The sequence below is a fragment of the Physella acuta genome, unplaced genomic scaffold (genome assembly GCF_028476545.2).
Source record: "Physella acuta isolate Inbredline_101_S28 unplaced genomic scaffold, ASM2847654v3 ptg001250l, whole genome shotgun sequence".
NCBI lineage: Eukaryota > Metazoa > Mollusca > Gastropoda > Physidae > Physella > Physella acuta.
Genome location: NW_026732766.1, coordinates 60,367 through 80,000, shown reverse-complemented (window position 1 = coordinate 80,000; position 19,634 = coordinate 60,367). Strand labels below are relative to the sequence as shown.

The following is a 19,634-nucleotide window of genomic DNA, read 5'->3' as shown; positions in this document are numbered from 1 at the left end:
TGATTCCCTTGATGTTGCTAGCATTCCCAATAAATTACAAGATGGATTCTTAAATGTGCGGATTGATTCCGCTTCAGATAAAACAATGCTTACACAATTTATGTTGTAGTATGCATCATTTATACCCAAACGTGATTGCATTTTGAGTTTTAGTTCCTTTTGTGTCTACACATCTTAATTAAATGTTAAGAATGACATGATGTTGGCGTTAAAAAACCTCATCCTCGAATGTCGAGGCTCTTTAATAGCATTCAATTTTACTCATCGTATTAAAACAGTTATCAATAATAATTCATATTAAAAGTCTACTAGAAAATCTATTTTTATTACTGATTAATTTTCTTACTAATTTCGACTTTTTAATTATATGGGGGTCGCGGGTCACTTAATTTTTATAAAAGGGGATCGCCACTAGAAAAAGTTTGGGAACCACTGGTCTAGACAATGAGCGGACAAATAATTCCCCCCCCCCCCACAATACATGCCTGAAGACATGCCTGAAAGAAAATCTGTGCACAAAATAGTTTTGTTTATGTTTATATATTCAAAGTTGTCTGCTAACGAAGATAATTTTTAAATTTCTATATATGTATGTATATATATATATATATATATATATATATATATATATATATATATATATATATATATATATATATATATATATATATATATATATATATATTTACACATATAATTGAGTATGATTTTTATAGGTGCATTTTCGACGGTTGATTCGGCGCAGAACTATCCTAACAGTTCGTCTACATACAGCCATCTAATGTTTACAAATTAAGTATATTGAGAGACGTTTTTATAACTTCTTTTTTTAACAAGTAGGGACATTTTGTTATTTTATGTCTTGCAGTCAACCAATAAGTAAAACCTTCTACACGGGGGTTTATTGTTTCACAAGATCGCTGGGACCACAGGAATATGTATAGAGAAGACTATCTTATTTTATTCAACACTGTAGAACGTAACGTAGGAAATCATTTTGATTCAAACACTGAAGAGTTTACCGCTCCTGTTGATGGTTGTATGTAGTAACCTTTACAAAAAACCAAACAGGAGATCGTGCTGTAGCAGGTAGTGTTGGGTACATATCTGGTACTCTGGTGTCATGGCTCGGTGATGCTAGGACAAAGATAAATATGTTAAGGTTTTAAGATCATTTGACGAAAGGCTTTCCATCATTATTGTTGACTTGGAAGGGGACAACAAAGCCAAAGTATGTCGCCATCTGTAGTGCCGACTTTTAGGATGGTGTTCGACTCACCTCTACATTACCGAAACTCAGTGGAGATAACTCAACTGTATACAGTTTAAAAAAGAACATTCTTGTCATAATAGTTGTATAAGCGAAAACAAGTTTAGGCTTATAGGCTACTGTCGAAATAACTGGTGCTACATTTTTTTTTGGTGAAGTACATAATAAATGTTGTCGGCGGCCTCTCGAGCTGTGGTCTTTGATTATTTTTCCGAAGAATTTTTTTTTTATGACAGAGCTTTTGATTGTTGGAGAAAAAAATGAATTCGGTCTTTATAGAGCAGGTTAGGTTGATTTATGAATAAAGATGATCTGAATAAACAACTTGAACTGTGTATATTTTGTTGGGTTGAAAGAAAGTAGGTCGTACATCTTTATATAAGCAAAATAATACTCTAGTAATTTTTATTTTGCTGTATATGAAGTTTGATTATTTTTAAATGTTTTTTTAAATTTAAATTGATTTTTTTCAGTAGTAGATTACAGTGAAAGAGATGTTTATTGTTGTTTTTTAGACCAATGATATGGATTACCCAACTGTACAAAATTGATTATTTTAACTTGCATATAAAATAAAAACATTTTACTGACAATACAAACGTACTAATTGCGACAGTTTTACTTATCTGTTCTTATTTCGTTGTATGTAACTTGTGCACATGGGATTTTATTCGTTGCTAGTGTCCCACTTAAAGGACGATGATCACAGTATTGATGTGCTTTAATGTTTTCAGATAGCACAATATCCCTTAGTTCATTCTGAGTTCAAAAGGTAAGCGACATTTTTTCTAAAAGTACAATCAATAATAGGACATTGGATAGAACTTAAATTTAAGACGATTTTACCTGACATAAAAAAATAATTTTCAGTTTAAGCGCGTAATATTTAATAATCTTGTAGGCCTACTTGTTTTTTAAGACAATACATTTTGTTTATTTTTTGTTTTATTTTGAGGATCATTGCGACACATAGGCAGAAAATACATCGGCATTGTTCAATGCAGTATTCAAAAGCAAAAAAATATGTTTATCAAAGAATATTACTGATTAATTAAGAAAAATGAGTATCGTCATTTTATTTTAATAATCAATAAACACAAAACGAAAATAGCATTGAATAAATGATTATTCACATATAGGTACTCACGCAATATATATTATTTTAACATGAATAGATATCAAGCGGTTAAGCTAAGTGACACCTCGAGGTCTGTGAAAGCAGAGAAAAAGGACGTAAGTCATTTGTATAGAATGTGTTTGAATTTTTGTTTGAATTTAGCTTAATATGTATCTTGCATAAACCAAAAAAAAGTAAATTGTAACTGATAGATAGCACATGATAAAAACGTTGTATTTACTTGTAAAAGTTGTGCTACGATTTATGTCACTCAGAAAACAGACGAGAACAAGAAAAATGTGTGCATTCACATTCACTATAGCTACTGGTTAAATATAAAACATCTCCAGCTTTCATCGGAACCTCAAAAGTTCTTGAAACTTCAACAGATTTTTCTGTTGTCTTAACACAACAGAGCCGTGATACTACACCACAAGATCTGTGCCTAACGCCAGCTACTACAGCACGATCTCCTGTTTGTTTTATTGTAAGACTTGCTTCATACAGGCCATAAACAGGGGCGGTAAACACGCCAATTTTTGGATCAAAATGGTTTCCTTCGTTGGTTTCTACATCACTGAATGTAATAACGTTGTATACATTACACGTTTTCCCGTCCCAGCACCCTTGTGAAGCAATAAACAACGGACTTAAAAATGTCACTTGTTGATTGGCTACAAGAAATTAAAACACATAATTGTCTCTGCTTATTAAAATGAAGTTAAAATAAAACAAGTTATACATACCCTGTACACTAGAACTAATTTATAAACACTTGATGGCTGCATTTAGACCAAACCATCACATTTGTACTTCGCCTTAACGAGCATTCAATTTTATGTCCCATGTAAATTACTAAGTATACTCTAAAAATACATTTGTATATTAAATGCAAATAACCCACACATGTCATTATACTATGCATATTATTGGCCTATTGTTTGTTCGTGAAAAAAAATGTTTAGGGTCCAACCACTTTACATCATTTGTAAAGTAAGCTAAATAGAAAAACATTTATTTTATCACTCTCGTAATTTCGGCTAGCATTGGTTTGATAATTGTTTTATGTGTTTTGTTTCCCTTCCTCAAGTAACCAAACATGTCTCCCTCTGTAACAATTATTTGATCTATAATTTAAGGCTGATATTAAAAGTCGAGTGCGCGGACCTTTGACCAAAGCGGAGCTTTGACCATAGGGGTTTGACCATAGGGGGTTTGACCACTGGTGTTCTTGCAGAAGAAGGTCTTTGATCACAGGTGGTTTGTCAACGGGTGTTTGATCACAAGCGCTGTGCAGAGGCGTAGCGACCCTTCCCGGCGCCCGGGGCGAACTTTCGATTTGGCGCCCCCCCCCCCCGCTTATATATATATATATATATATATATATATATATATGTGTGTGTGTGTGTGTGTGTGTGTGTGTGTGTGTGTATAATTATGTGTGTGTGATAGTGTGTTTATATATAAGCTTGTGTGTGGGTAAGAGTGTATTTGTGTGTGTAAGCGTGTGTGTAAGCGTGTATGCTACAGTCCGGACAAGGTTTCATAATTACATTGTATGATTTTCATTCCTTAAAACTTTACGACAATTTAATTCCCATTAAGATGCGTTTAACTTTTTTTGCGAAAGATTAGTAATGTCAGTAAAAAAAATAAGCCTGATCTGTGTTACAGGGTAGTTTGTAGCTAACGCTAATATGTTTAGACCAGCCTTTTATGTTCTAGTTTTGAACGATCTCTGTTGTGATATGGTACATAGTTGGATTCGAAGTTTGTTAGAGTAAGGACACACAAGTGACATACAAGAAGAAGTTATCAGAAATATTTATTGTTCACATTGGAATACGACATGGGTATTTCGTTTAATGGTTGATGGTATGACAAAACAAGCTAGAGAAAACAAACTGGAATCCAACGGATGTTAACAGCTCGTAGTCTTGGATTTCGCAGATTTGCCCTGCCTTCTCGCACACAGTTTCTTCCAGGCATCTTTTCGGGGGGACGAAGCCCCCCGGAAATTTTTTTACACCCCCCCCCCCCGAACGAAATGAAATTTATATAATTTATATATAGAAAATATATACTTTTAACAGTGTCCGCCCCCCCCCCCCGAAGAAAGTTTACCGCCTCCCCCCTCCCCCCGAAGATTTCAAGAAACACTGATCAAAAGTATCCGATCTCTCACGTTGAAGTTGAGAGAATCGTAAGAATCTTACAAAGAACTAGTCGCGTCTTTTTTTTAACAAAACTGGCTATTGAAATTGTACATTACGCGTTAATACACTTGGTTTCTTTACTAAGTGTTAAGAGAGTTATCTACTCACCAATCCAGTACAAATACTTGCGATTTTTGTTAGCGAAAAAAGCGCCCCCCCCCCCACCCCCACACACACTCATCACAACCATCTTGGACAAAGTTTGTAGAGCGGTTTTTAACGTAACTAACTTTTTTTTTTAAAATGTTACACAATTATACAATGCACAGTACAATTCGTTTCTTTCTGAGAGCTAAAGGTTGTTTACTCAGAATCCTGTGTAATTTTGCTATTTTATTTAGCCTAAAAGCGCCCCCCTGCACCATCTTGATAAAAGTCACTAACGTATTTTACAGTTCAACAATCGTACAATACGTTTTAATACAATTGGTTTCTTTTAATAGTGGTAACGTTTATCGACTCAACAATCTGGTGTAAATTCTTCCGTTTTAAGTCTCGAAAAAGCGCCCCCCCCCCCCCATCTAGGAAAAGCTTCAAAGCGGTTTTGCCGGTCACTGTTTCTTAAGAGTATATGTTTTACATTAAGAAATCAAGATAGAAAACAGTTAAATCAGTATGTAAATGCGTGTAGCCATTACATTTCTTAATTTAGACAGTTTATAATTCAAAACTGCAGCATAAAATCAGCTTTAAAAAAATTTTCCCACCCCTTTTGGCGCCCCCATAGGGTCGGCGCCCGGGGCGGCCCCCCCCCCCCTAGCTACGCCTCTGGCGCTGTGTCTGGCTTTAAACACATGAGTTTTTTTCCATATAGGGTCTTTGATCACAGGGTTATTTGTCCACATAGGGTCTTTGATCACAGGTGGTTTGTCCAATGCTGGCGTTTGATAATAAGCGCTTAGTCTATAGATTGTAATGATTTGTTTTAAATGTTGTGTAATTATATTTTAAATTGCGGCAGGATATAATAATATGTTAATTCATCATATATAAATACAAGTCATCTAAACCATACAATTATTACTGCTTTGACTACACTGTTAGCATGTTTTTTATCCTTTGTTATCCTTTCTATTTATGTATTTTCAAGTACATCTATATTATTTATTTGTGAAACTTGTTATATGTCGCATTATTTGTGTTCCATTTATATTTAAAATAAATTCTATGAGGCGTAGCACCAGCCTTTAAGTGGAGACTAAAATATCGTTCTTAACTTTTTTTAGTACGTTAATTTTTATTAATGGACTCACAGGAAACATGTATAAATTCGTATTAATTGTATCGCCAATTTAAATCAAATAAAAATTTATAATATCTATATTAAAAACAATATATTATGGTTCACCCCTTTCTGTGGTCCAAGCCCCCAAGGTTAAACCCCCTAGGGTCAAAGCACATAGGACCCGCCAAAACAATGATACAATTTTGATGTTTCATTACTTATTTATTTCTACTAACAAACTTTAGATCAGATTTTCTTCCAGGCATCACTTTGGAAAATTTTTTACCGCCCCCCCCCCCCGAACAAAATGAAATTTATATAATTTATATAGAAAATATATACTTTTAACAGTGTCCGCCCCCCCCCCCCCCCCGAAATAAGTCTACCGCCCCCCCCCCCCAAAAAAAAATTTCAAGTGCCACCCGGAGAAAAAAGCCTGGAAGAAACACTGCTTTAGATTGATATTATGTAAAAATGTATTATATCTTGTGATTATTTCAATAAAATCTTATTATGAACAAAATGTGAAATTACTGCTGTAAAATACTTAATGAGGAAATAACTGTTACGTTTAAAAAGTGATGTGTTAAATTGCATAGTTATAATTTTAAAAAGAACGGAATCATTAGTAACATTTAAAAAGACTCTTCAAAAAAAGGAAATATACTGAAACAACATTAGTCTAATTACATAAACACACTAACATATTTGTTTCTTGACATACATTATATATATATATATATATATATATATATATATATATATATATATATATATATATATATATATATATATTACTCTATATTTATTTATTAACTAGAATACAGAATGTTTATTGCGATAATGCTTGTCGAATAGCCACTATGTTAGTTTGTCATCTGCCATCATTTTACTTACACATTTTTGTGATATCCTGTGACACTTTTAAAACAGCTTTTTCCTTAGTTTCAGTCTGAGAATAGATTAACAGTTAGGTTATTTATTTCATACTTTAAGCAGTTTAACTTAGAAAACACATTAAACTTATCCAGCTAAACATACTCCACTACTGTACAACTAAGACACATTATTAGTGTGTACAATGATAAGGGCAGACTAAACGTTTCAGGTCGGATATATGCCTCGTATTCTATAAAGAATTATATACGTTATTGTTTGTTGAATAAACTGTTTGTAATCTCTGAACTAAAACATTGTTATAGAAAAGTAGTATACAAAATCGCCTTTATCATATTGTTACACTATTATTTCTGGTACTAAATGTATTATAATGTTAGTAAAGTAAAACGTCTTGAAAAAAAGCAACATATTCAATTTGAAGTATCTAGCTGTGTGTTTACATTCTTGGGCCATCGGTATGTATTTGTTTTTACTTCTTACTTTAGCGATTGATATAATAATCACATGTAAAAAAGTGCCAAAAATAAACCATGACAAAAATAGGCGACTATTCAACTATTCCATAAAATGTATATGGTGTGAAAGTGAAATTTTTAAAGATTTATAATACACTACCTATTTGGGTATTTTACTTTCAGTTTTTGTACTGTATTCTTAGACATTTTTTAAAAAGTTTAAATAATTGTGTGAATATGCACCAATGTGTGTTGCAAAAGTTTACATAACCAAGCTATTTAGCATATAATCATAATCATTGAAAGTAATTTGAGAGGTACATATTCTAATATTTGTGATTTTAGTTTTGTATAAAAACGTAGAATTTAATGCATTTCAATTTCTAATTACATTTTTTAACTTAACAAAAAAATAATACCTTAGACGGAAATTTTCTCCGTGAGCTTGTGGTATAAATAGTATTTTTCTTTCCATCTTCTTGTATTGTAGAAGTCAAATCTGAATGGCTCCTAATTTCTCGTGAATACGGCTCTACTTTTTCAGTCGGACCCTTAATCAATGTATTTATTTTATCTTAGTTACATTTGTAATGTTTCAAATATACTGACTTTTCGTACTGTCTCAGACGTTTTATTAAAAGTTTAAATCATTTTGTAAAAAGGATTAAATGTTTGTTGCAAAAGTTTACTTAAGCAAGCTATTTATTATATAATCATAATCAATGGAAGTAATTTGAGAGGTACATATTCTCAAATTTTTAGTTTTGTATAAAAACGTAGAATGTAATGCATTTTAATTTCTAAATAAAATCTAGTGAGCTTAACAAAAGATAATACCTTAAACGGCAATTTCCCCCGTGAGCTTGTTGTACAAATAGTATTTTTCTTTCCATCTTCTTGTATTGTAGAAGTCAAATCTGAAAGGCTCCTAATTCCTCGTGAATACGGTTCTACTTTTTCAGTCAGATCCTTAATTAATGTATTTATTTTAACTTAGTTACATTTGTAGTCTATCAAATCTAACGACTTTTCGTACTGTTGTCTTAAACGTTCTATTAAAAGTTTAAATAATTTTGTGAATAGGCATCAATGTTTGTTGCAAAAGTTTACATAAGAAGCTATTTAGTATATAATTATAATTATTGAAACTAATTTTAGAGGTACATATTCTAACATTTTTAGTTTTAGATTTGTATAAAAACGTAGAATGTAATGCATTTCAATTTCTAATTAAAATCTAGTGAGCTTAACACAAATAGTACCTTAGAAGGTAATTTCCCACGTGAGCTTGTAGTATTCATCTTATTTTTCTTTCCATCTTATTGTATTGTAGATGTCAAATCAGAATGGCTCCTAATTTCTTGTGAAAACGTTTCTACTTTTACAGTCAGACCATTAATCAAAGCATTTATTTTATCTAAGCTACATTTGTAATCTTTCAAATCTAATGACGTTTTCACTATTGATTCCTCTGAAATTGCTTCTTTTTGTTTTATACATTCAATGTCTTCAAACAGTTTCTCTATTTTATTACCTTGTTCATGTATTTGTTTCTTAATGTTTTCAAAATTTTGTTTTTGTTTCTTGGACAATTTTTCAACTAGATTCCCATTATTAATTTTTTCGGTTACAAAGTTGTCTCTCCATTGTTTTATTTCTGATATTTCATTTTCAGTCTTTTGTTTTGCGTCTTGAAGGGATGATAAACATTTTTCAATATCCGTCAGTCTTCTCATTGCGTCTGTATTACTTTCAGCTGTTCAAATTAAAATTAAATAAAGGCGGTTTCAAGTAAGAAATAAAAATGTATGATGACATTCTGGGGAAAGCTGTACTTCAACGATAAATTAAATGACTGTACAATAAAATAAAATAAAAATATTTTATATAAGATGATTTAACTTTATGTACACAAATTGTTGAATTTTTTTAGCGCATCACGAATAATGAAAAAGTTACTTTCCACAGTACTAGAAACGATATATATTTCTATACCACTGAAACAAGTTTACCGAGAAAAGTGTTAGAAATATTCTCTGCTTGTGATTGCTTTAAACTTTCTCTTCTTGTCTCTTCTTCTGTCAGCTCTGTGGAAGAGTACATGTTGGTGGTTTCTAGAGCAAGATATACATATTACTTTCCAATAACTTTGTCATAATTAAAATTATGTTAATTAAACGCATAATAATTATTAAAATAATAAACACTATGATAGTGAACAGTGACAAAATGTAAACTAAATCTTACCAGTTAATAAATGGATATGTTCATGTAATGCACTTTGCGCTTTTGTTACCATAGTGATTGCATCTTTAACTGTCATATTGGTGTCAGAAGTGTTGTTTACACTTTTCTTTGCAATTGTGGTGATCTACAATATTCAGAAGAATGTATTGAAATTGTTTAACTTTTAATTATACACAAAGCAAACATATAGACATACTAAGTGGCTTAGTTGTACACTAGACGTAAATATATGTCAAATGGTACTTAAATAACGTATACGTTTATTTTGTCTTTTTTAACATTCTACAAACAATGTAACAAACCATAACGACACAGGTAACTTTACTATTTATATTTACCTGCTGTACAAAATCACTGATGCTACTTTGTAGGTAAAAACTTGACTCGTCCAAAAGCTCGAGCTGATTAGTTAAATGTTTCTTTAAGTAGTCAGACATCTGCATCAATTTATTAATATTTTTATAAATTGGACTAAACATTGCTCCTTCAAGTTTTATTATTGAAATTAAATATCACACATTTATAAAATAAACCGGGAGTGATCTCCCCTAAACTTTCTCGAATATTCTTATATAAAATAACAGGGGATGGGAACTCGGGCTATAGACTTCTAGACATGATTTTTAATCCATTTTAAATACTTAAAGTTTTAAAATAGAATAAAATCTCGTAGACAAATTAATTGCACACCAAGTGAACGCGAATAAAAAAGCGCATAATAGTGCGCAATATTATTAGTACTTTTAAAATTTACATTAGTTTTTTGAGAAATCAGAAGTAGCGTAAATAAGTACTTCCGGTCAACGGAAATTACTCAAAATTTGACAGAAGGTAGAGAATTAGATCTTTTACTTACATATCAAATTTCATTTATCTATCTGAAATAGTACTCAAGTTATAGGCTTTTGAAAAATTCAAAGTAGAAAAAGTACCACTTCCGGTTATCCGAAATCGCTCAAAAGTTGATACGGATCTACGATTTTGATAAAATACTTGTATATGAAATTTCATCAACCTAGCTGTAACGGTACTCAAGTTATCGTGTTTACACGCGGACACACACACACACACACACACACAGACACACAGACATACGGACAAGATTGCAAAATTATGTTTTTCCGTATCAGTGAGATGTAAAACGTCGAGATTTGCAAAAATCTCGATTTTTTTTTTGCACGATTACAAGACTTTCTCTATACTTCGTATATACGAGAAAGTAAAAAACTATACTTACTAATTAAATAGATTTTTGCCATCGTTTGTTATAGACATATTTTTTTTCCGGAAAGAGTGGGGGTGTTTAACAGCATTTAAGACTCTAGGTGAACGGAGTACATTTTAAGGGAGTCGCAGAAACTAGTTAATTTGTTTTTTCATATATAGAGAGATTATAGGCCTACATTTCTGTTTCATTTTGGAAGGCACTGGATATCACAGATGCGGATGCTTCATAAGTAATACAAATTTAACATGTCGGAAACACATTGTTAATATTAATCGATTAGGATCCTATCTGGGACTTAAAACGCTAGTCATAGAACATGTTTGTTCCATCCAGAGGCTCATCATTGTTTTCGGTGTGGGGTAAGCGATATATATATATATATATATATATATATATATATATATATATATATATATATATATATATATATATATATATATATATATATACATACTAGCCGTCCCGACCAGACCCTGCACTGGCCTCTGTGAATAACCTATCTGTGAGGGACCACAACATGTGGAGTAATCAGCATGTACCCAGCATTGCCCTCCCTAACCACAACCAACCGAAACCAAAACACACAAAAACGCAAACAAACACAAGCGCTAACAGAAACAGAAACAAAAATAAAAGCACCAACGCAAACACAAAACCAACCACAAACGCAAACACAAATGCAAACAAAACAGCAAATAAAACAAACAAAATCCAAATACAAACACAAACCCAACCACAAACGCAAACTCAACCCAAACGCAAATAAAACATAAACGCCAACATAAACGCAAAACGCTCACAGTCTAGCCGGGGGCGCCAAATCGCACCATGCTGGGGCGCCGGCGGAATCGTCTGTTTCAGCTTAGTAAATAACTATAGTACCCCAACTTATTCATAGTCTTTTGCACTTACTTAAACCAACGTAGGCACCATGGCGAACACGGGAAGGCCCGGTATGCCAAATAGCAAACTGTAGGGGATGCCGGAGGACGCCCAGATTTGATTCACTTAAAGACTATAGTAACCTTTCTTATCCATAGTCTATCGCACTGTATAAAACGAAATTATGCACCATAGCGCTCACTTGGTAGCCCAGGGCGCCAAATTGAACCGTGCAGTGGCGCCTGCGAACGTGCCAGTTTCGATTTAGTGACCAATTAAAATACCCCAAGTTTATCCGCAAACGGAAAGAAGTAAAGATAGAGCAGCTGGCTTCTTAACTGTTATTGATTTTAAAAGAAAATAATTAGTAACCAGTACGTTCAGTGCATAGAAAAAAAAGACAGTATCTTAAACACCCTCCACGTTGTACTTAATCAATCCGTGCTAGTTATGTAAGTAATTTTTTTTCCTAACATCAAAACAAAATAATAAAAAGTAAATTTTTCCTCCGATGTATGGTTTTTAATAAAGGGAAGTAATTATGTTTTCTTTATTTATCCAAGGACGTAATAAGTGCCAAATGACTAAATGTAAAAAAGTTTCAGACATAATTAGAATTTGTGGGAAAGGTAATACATTTTTTAAAATTTTGTTTTATGACCATGGCGGCAATTATTATTATAAGTTTAAAACATAAAAATTGTTTTACAGTACCTTGAATATTATTTTTTTAAATAATGAATTTAGACGAGGAGTACTTTAGACATTCAACACTTTAGGCAATAAAGTTATTATTTTTTCTTATATGTCTTTGTAATTCTTGGTTACATACAAACATACATACATAAATACATACATACATACATACATAATTGAACTTTATATATATATATATATATATATATATATATATATATATATATATATATATATATATATATATATATATATATATATATATATATATATATATATATATATATATATATATATATATATATATATATATATATATATATATATATATATATATATATATATATATATATATATATATATATTTATATATTTATATTTATATATATATATATATATATATATATATATATATATATATATATATATATATATATATATATATATATATATATATATATATTTATATATATATATATAACTTGATGTTGAAATGAACCTCAAATATTAAACAAATGTTAGGAGTACTTTTCTGAGTTCCACAAATTAAGTTTTTTAAAAATTTTAAAATTAAACAGCATATATAAGAATATATGGAGTTGTTTCTCTAACTTTATTGTAGGTTTAATATCTAAGAAGCCTTTTGTAAAATAATCTTTTTACTAGCTTCTTGGTGTTCGCAGCATTGAATAAATCTTTCATTGTCATCTTCGTGTACTGCATCGTATTGAAGAAAATTGATGAATTCTGCTTATTTCGTTAATTGAATCTACAATAATTTCACATATTATCTTCGTTAAAAATAGGGCTGTAACAAACTGTATTAAGTCGTTTTGCGTACTTGGAAATAAATATCACCGAAATTTAGACGTTGTGTTAACAAATCATATTTCATACATAGAAGCTTATTGAGTTAAAAAAATTGATTTCATTTGACAGAGGCACTCCTAAATCTTGGGATTCACGACTGCCCCTATATGCTAAAACCTATTTTCCTAAATAGATAACTGAATCGATTATACTTCGAAGTATTATTATTTTCAATTCCACTTTATTCTTTTCTGCCGTTAAAATACCACACAATATGGTTATATCTTTAAACATTCAAAATTTCGTAAAAGATGAAATGTTTTCTTAGCAATCTTGTGATTTTGTTTCCTTTTACCAATGGGCACTAAAATGGCTAAAAGTTACATTTTTAAGAAAATCTTTAAAAGTCACCCATCTTTAAGGCCTAGTTGATAAGGACAAGCTCGTATAATGCATGTACATCCATTTTTAATTACTTAAACTTTCAAAAATAGAATAGAATTTCCTAGAAAAAAGAATTGCGCACCAAGTGATTGCCAAAAACTATGTGTATAATAGTGCGGAATATTATTAGTAATTCACATGCGTTTTTTTTTTTTCGAGAAATCGGAAATAGCGTAATTTATTACTTCCGGTCAACGGAAATTACTCAAAATAACAGAAGACAGAGAATTAGATCCTTTACATAGATATGCTATTTCATTTATCTATTTGAAACAGTACTCAAGTTAGAGGCTTTTGAAAAATTGAAAGTAGAAAAAGTACCACTTCCTGTTATTGGATATAGCTTAAAAATTGATACGGATCTACAAATTTGATATTATACTTATATAAGAAATGTCATCAATCTAGCTGTAACGGTACTCAATTTATCGTGTTTATAGACACACATACACACACATACATACACAAACAGACAAAATTGCAAAACTATGTTTTTCCAACTATTGTGAAAATACCGATTTTTTTTTTTTTGCACGATTACAACGATTACAAGACTTCCTCTACCCTTCGTATGCTAGGAGTAAAAACACAACACCAATGTTACACGAAATACTTTCTAATAACAGAACAGAAAATACTACGGCATATGTTATTATACAATACACAATGCATTTGTATTAATACGTTTAACATCGAGTTAATTATTACAATATATTTAAACTAACTTAGTAGAAAGTCATTGTTAATCAACATATAGATCAACACGTCTGGATAGATATGTACAAAATTAAATATATTGTTTTTACTTACTTTTGATAGACGATGTCACTTTTAATAGTAAACGGGAAAATAGTGATTTTATTGAAACTAAATTAGACGACCTGTATTACTTAGAATATCTAAACTAACAGAGCTTTCAACTGTCATGCATACGCCCACTTTCAAACTGATTAAAAATATAGGCCTTAGTATAGGAGTTTTCCAATTATTATTTGACATTGCTGCTTACGCAGTGCAGTGTAGATGCGTTTTGTATGTTTAAAGAATAAAGAATCAACGTCTAAAAAGTTGAATGTAAAACTATATGCATTAAAAGCTGCATTGGCAGCTTTGAATGTGATTCTTGTTATCATTTCATTAAAGGCTTTCCTATCTATATCTATAAAAGCAAAGCAAGCAAGTATCAGAAAAATTACTCTTTACAAAAGCTATGGTTCACTCTGACGGGAAAAAACTTTAGCCATATAAATGAAACGAGCACATTGCGACTTCAATTTAAAATGTTAGTACAAAGCATTAAAAACAAAATTTTAAAAAGAGAAACAGCTTCGACCAAGATTTTCGACGGTTCAACAAATATGAATAATTAATCTTCGTAAACTTGCAAGTACTTAAATTGCTGGTTCCTAATAATCTCCTGCAATCTTTTTTGGTAAATTTACGTATGTGCAAAATGGTTCCGAATAGATTTCCGTTTCCGGTTATGTTCAAAATATTTTAAGGTTTTAGCGTAAATTTCCATTTACTGTTTTTAAAAAATCAGGATTAGCTTAAAATGCGTGTTTAGGGTGAGGTAACGTTTTCACTTAAATTTTGTTTCCGGGAGCGCGCTTACAGCTTGTTTTCTATCGTCTCCAAGAAGAGAATTATATATATAGATGCTTATCTTGTGTGGTGATCATTTCACAAAAGAATGAGGCGGGGTCTTGGTGGCGAATTTTATAACTAAGAGTAATCAATTTGGTATATCTCCATTTAATGCATCTTGTTTAGACAATGTGTTAAATAGATTAGTTAATAAAGAAATTCAGAGATAAGCGAAAATTGTATTTTTATCTTGATTCATACATAAGAAAGAAAATATGTTTATACATTTTTATATAGCAAATACATAATAATTAAAAATGTCTGCGTGGTATTATATAATATTATTTTATTGTTTTCATTTTGTTCAGATATGTATTTTTTAATCAAAATTTCAAATTTAAATTATTTGCAAATGATTATCTGGTAATATATAATTAAACATTTTTCGGGCAAGTATCCATTCGGGCATCTGTCGCATTCGGGCAAGTGTCCATTCGGGCATTTGTCGCATTCGGGCAAGTGTTCATTCGGGAAATCGGCCTTTGGGCAAACGGCATTCGGGCAAGTGTTTTTCGGGAATTTGTCGTAGACCCGGCCAGCCTACATAATACATCAGATCTGTGATATTAGTAACTTGTAATACTACTAATGTATTACATCTGCCTTCTGGTGCATTAAATTACTGGCGTACCCCAGATGTAAACTTTGTAGTTCATTTATGCAAATCTATTATATAAGTGCCAAGGTTTTCTATATATTTCAACATTAATATCATCATTTTGATACATTTTAAACTTAACATGAAAAACAAGTCTGAATCTTATTGTGTATTCAAAACAATATAACCTTGTCATAGCGGAAATGTCCTATACTTAGGCCTATATTTACAATCAGAGCTGAAGTGGGCGTATACAAGATAGCATTCTTTGTATTTGATTTGTAGTATCAAAACTCCAAGTTTGATCAGTTAATTATCAATAATTTAAAACAAAAAACCACATTTTTTGTTTGTTTACTATTAACGGTGACAGCAGCTATTTACATTAATTTAAAACTGTAAGTTCATTATTTACTAAATATCTTGCCAACGAGTTAAACAATTGAGAATAAACACCCATCAAACTTTAGCTTTTAGTACTTTTACGAAGTTAGTTTTCAAACTACTCCTGAAAGAAAACTTTGTTTTACGATCTCTCTGATTTAACAGTTTAACAAGATGTTATAAAACAAATAAGCCGGCTATTCTGATTAACATAAGAAACAACTATGTAGGCCTAAGTGGGCTCGATTTTTATAAACAATTTATATTTTATGTCAAATACTGCAATATATTTATAAGATATTTACGTCTATAAGTCTCTCATACAATTTTAACGATATAGCAAAAAAAAAATAATTGCGTTAAAATTTTTTGACTATAATTTCACACCGAGTGTATTCTGTAGAATATTTTCAGCCGTGTTAGTATGATAAAAATAAATAAAAGCAGAATTAGATTGTTGCTTACATTAGAACGCTGTTGTTACACCTGACCTATTATTTTTTTATGGCATGTTGATCCAGGTGGAACAATCATTGTTTACATTAGGAGGGATGTTACAGACGAAATAAGCCAATTATTATGAAGGAAAATATTGTTACCGTAATAACAAAACACTAAAGAGACAGAACCATTTAGTATTACCAAGACCTGCATTAGAGTTGTTGAAACCGGCATTGGAAAACAAATCAAAGTAGACAACAAAATTCTGACCTTTGATTAGGCGATAACTCACAATACTATACCGAAAAAGGTTGATAGAAATAAGAGATAAAATATTTTTTTACAAACATTCTGACGACAACAAAACACATCGGCAAAAATTGAAAGGCAGTTGTTACTCTTGTTTGGGGAAATATGACTAAATATTTAGTATCAACAATTGTAATAGTGGAAGTATCTCACGTCTATGTGTAGAAAATATTTGAGCTATCTTATAGTGATGTTCCATGAGTAAGACAAAATCGTGAAAATATTACACTACCTAATCTAGGTTTGCTATGTAGAAATCGGCGAATTTGAAGAATTTTGGGCTAAAGATTTGACAGTAAATAGTGAAATTAAAAACGAACATATTTAAAAAAAGAACGTAATTGACTTGTCTTGAACGCTATTCCATAACACATCTGTCATGGAATGCATTTATTGTTTAAACCCACCTGGGGTTGTGGGTCCATGATTATATGGAATTTATCTCTAGTTAGTACAGATTGTTAACTTTATTTACATGAGAAGAATATCATTTTAGGAACAGTGTAATATTATTATATAAACAATGATATAAAATGTTACAGAACAAACTGCGGTCTGCTTTGCAGCATGTAGTTGAAAAATAAATCTGATCACACCAACATTCGCACAGTTCTCGGACACATTCACGTCCGATATTGGTCTATGGTGGCTGCTGAATACCACATTTACCCGCGCTTATAAAACCTTCATTCTCTCACTCCAGTCAGTGAACGATATCCGAGAAAAGCTAAAATACAATGATAGATCGTTCACGCATTCACTACCGTTCGCCAGGTATTCAACTGTGTTACATAATTCACTCGAAACACAATAATACAGTCGTCTACAACATCAGTATTTGTTTAAAAGATAGCTTTATTTTCTGCTCAAATTTATAATGTTATTGTTTCAATAATAAGTAAAGGCAAACAGTAAAAGTTTAATATGTTTTATTTTGTTAAGTGCATGTGTAAGATTATTTTTAATACATTGCATATAACGTTAGATCTTTATGAGAGAAAATAAGTCCAATGTCGCTTGTAATGAAGATTAATAAATATACTCATTTTCTCATCCATGGCTAATATTTTCAGATTTTAGTCAATATTATACCTGCAAATTATTGCAAAACTTTTTGATATTGAAAAATAATATTGGTTTTTGTTTTTAAATGTATGTTATGTGTAAAAATTAGACTGCAAATAGGGAACAAGAAAAATGTGTACATTCACAATCCTTACAGGCAGTTGATGAAAATAAGACATCTCCAGTTTTCATCTGAACTTCAAATTTTATTGAACCGACAAGAGATTTTTCTTGTGTCCAAACAACACTGAGCCATGACTCCACACCACCAGATTTGTGCCCAACACAACCTTGTACAGCACGATCTCCTGTTTGTTTTATTCTAAGACTTGCTTTATACAGGCCATCAACAGGGGCGGTAAACTCTCCAGTCTTTGGATCAAAATGGTTTCCTACGTTATGTTCTACATCACTGAATGTAATAACTGGGTGTCCTTTACGGTATGTCCCATCCCAGCGCCCTTGTGAAGCAATAAATCCAAGTGTAGAATGTTTTACTTCTTGATTGGCTGCAAATATAAAATAAAAATCAACCATTTTGTTCTTTACTCTTTATTAACCCATATTCTGCTAGCGTCCCACTTATGGGACGCTTGTAAAAAAAATTGCTAAAATTTATTAAAAACTAGTTAAAATACAAATTAGGTTATATTTTATTTGAAAATGGCTAGACTATTGAATTTGTGTGTTTTGTGAAAAAAATTAATTTAGAAAAATGTTATAGTGCCGGCTTAGCAGGACTTGTCAAAATGGCGGAAAAAGAAAACATGCGCACAGGAAAATGCATTTCTTCTAAAATATTAACATTTTAAGTGCAAAATACATTAGAAACTTGTAGCAGTACCATATTTCTATCTGATAAAAATTTAAGAATAACAATTTTCTTTTACTACTTCGTTATATCAAGTGTACAACAAGCGTCCCATGAGTGGGACGCTAGCAACGAATGGCCCCATGTAGATTGCTACACAAACGTCACATTTATTGGACACTAGCGAGAAATACAGATGCAAATGTTTATGTTAAATGGTTATTTATGGTGAAACAATTGCTGACTTTGTTAACTGCTGACTTTGGGGTGTTAAGTAGTATTTATAGATATTTAACTATGACCTTGACCTATATTTATGCAGATTGTTACACAAACGTCACATTTATTGGACACTAGCGAGAAATACAGATGCAAATATTTATGTCAAATGGTTATTTATGGTGAAACAATTGTTGACTTTGTTAACTGTTGACTTTGGGGTGTTAAGTGGTATTTATAGATATTTAATTATGACCTTGAGCTATATTTTATTATATATTATTGTATTAAAAAATTGCAAATATTCAAAAACTTACATTTTATTTTTAAGTTTTCAAAATTACACTTACTGAAGTATTTAATAGCATTGAATACAAACTAATTTAGTATTGCTGTAAATTTATAAGCGCGTGATATTAAAATTATAACAAACCAGAATAATAACAATGGCCATGATTTAGGTGAAATGATTCAATCATGGGGGTTGGTTAACTCTCTTCATATAAGATAGCTTAAGCTACATATAGCAGAAATGTGAATTAGCTGTGTACAGTTGTCATGCCCCAATAATATTCCCCCCCCCCAAAGGTTCCCGATACCAGTTTTACTTTGTTAACTTTTTAAGGAGATTCCTGGTGTTAGATTGGGAGCTGTTCGCATAGTGAAGTGC

General features: G+C 31.2%; 2 protein-coding genes across 3 annotated transcripts in view; both read right to left on the bottom strand.

The window, feature by feature from the left end:
* Positions 1-1,546: 1,546 nt before the first annotated feature.
* LOC131957606 (uncharacterized) lies at positions 1,547-15,416 on the bottom strand. 2 transcript variants are annotated; one of them, XM_059322337.1, is made up of 9 exons: positions 14,301-15,416; positions 9,769-9,867; positions 9,431-9,554; positions 9,196-9,270; positions 8,446-8,939; positions 8,021-8,152; positions 7,603-7,734; positions 6,726-6,780; positions 1,547-3,013 (listed from the first exon to the last, which is right to left on the bottom strand). In XM_059322337.1, exons 5-9 carry the CDS (start codon positions 8,482-8,484, stop codon positions 2,655-2,657), a joined length of 717 nt encoding a protein of 238 aa, XP_059178320.1. In that variant the 5' UTR covers positions 8,485-8,939; positions 9,196-9,270; positions 9,431-9,554; positions 9,769-9,867; positions 14,301-15,416; the 3' UTR covers positions 1,547-2,654. The 2 variants fall into 2 exon arrangements, with proteins under 2 accessions (XP_059178320.1, XP_059178319.1); XM_059322336.1 differs by having other exon boundaries at positions 1,547-3,061; positions 14,301-15,415.
* Positions 9,173-19,634, bottom strand: part of LOC131957615 (uncharacterized) — a 46,597-nt gene continuing 36,135 nt past the window's right edge. The window contains exons 8-11 of the mRNA XM_059322349.1: positions 18,154-18,443; positions 9,769-9,867; positions 9,431-9,554; positions 9,173-9,297 (exon numbers count right to left, since the gene is read on the bottom strand). Of these exons, the coding sequence (XP_059178332.1) occupies positions 9,173-9,297; positions 9,431-9,554; positions 9,769-9,867; positions 18,154-18,443 (638 nt within the window). The remainder of the gene's footprint in view (positions 9,298-9,430; positions 9,555-9,768; positions 9,868-18,153; positions 18,444-19,634) is intronic.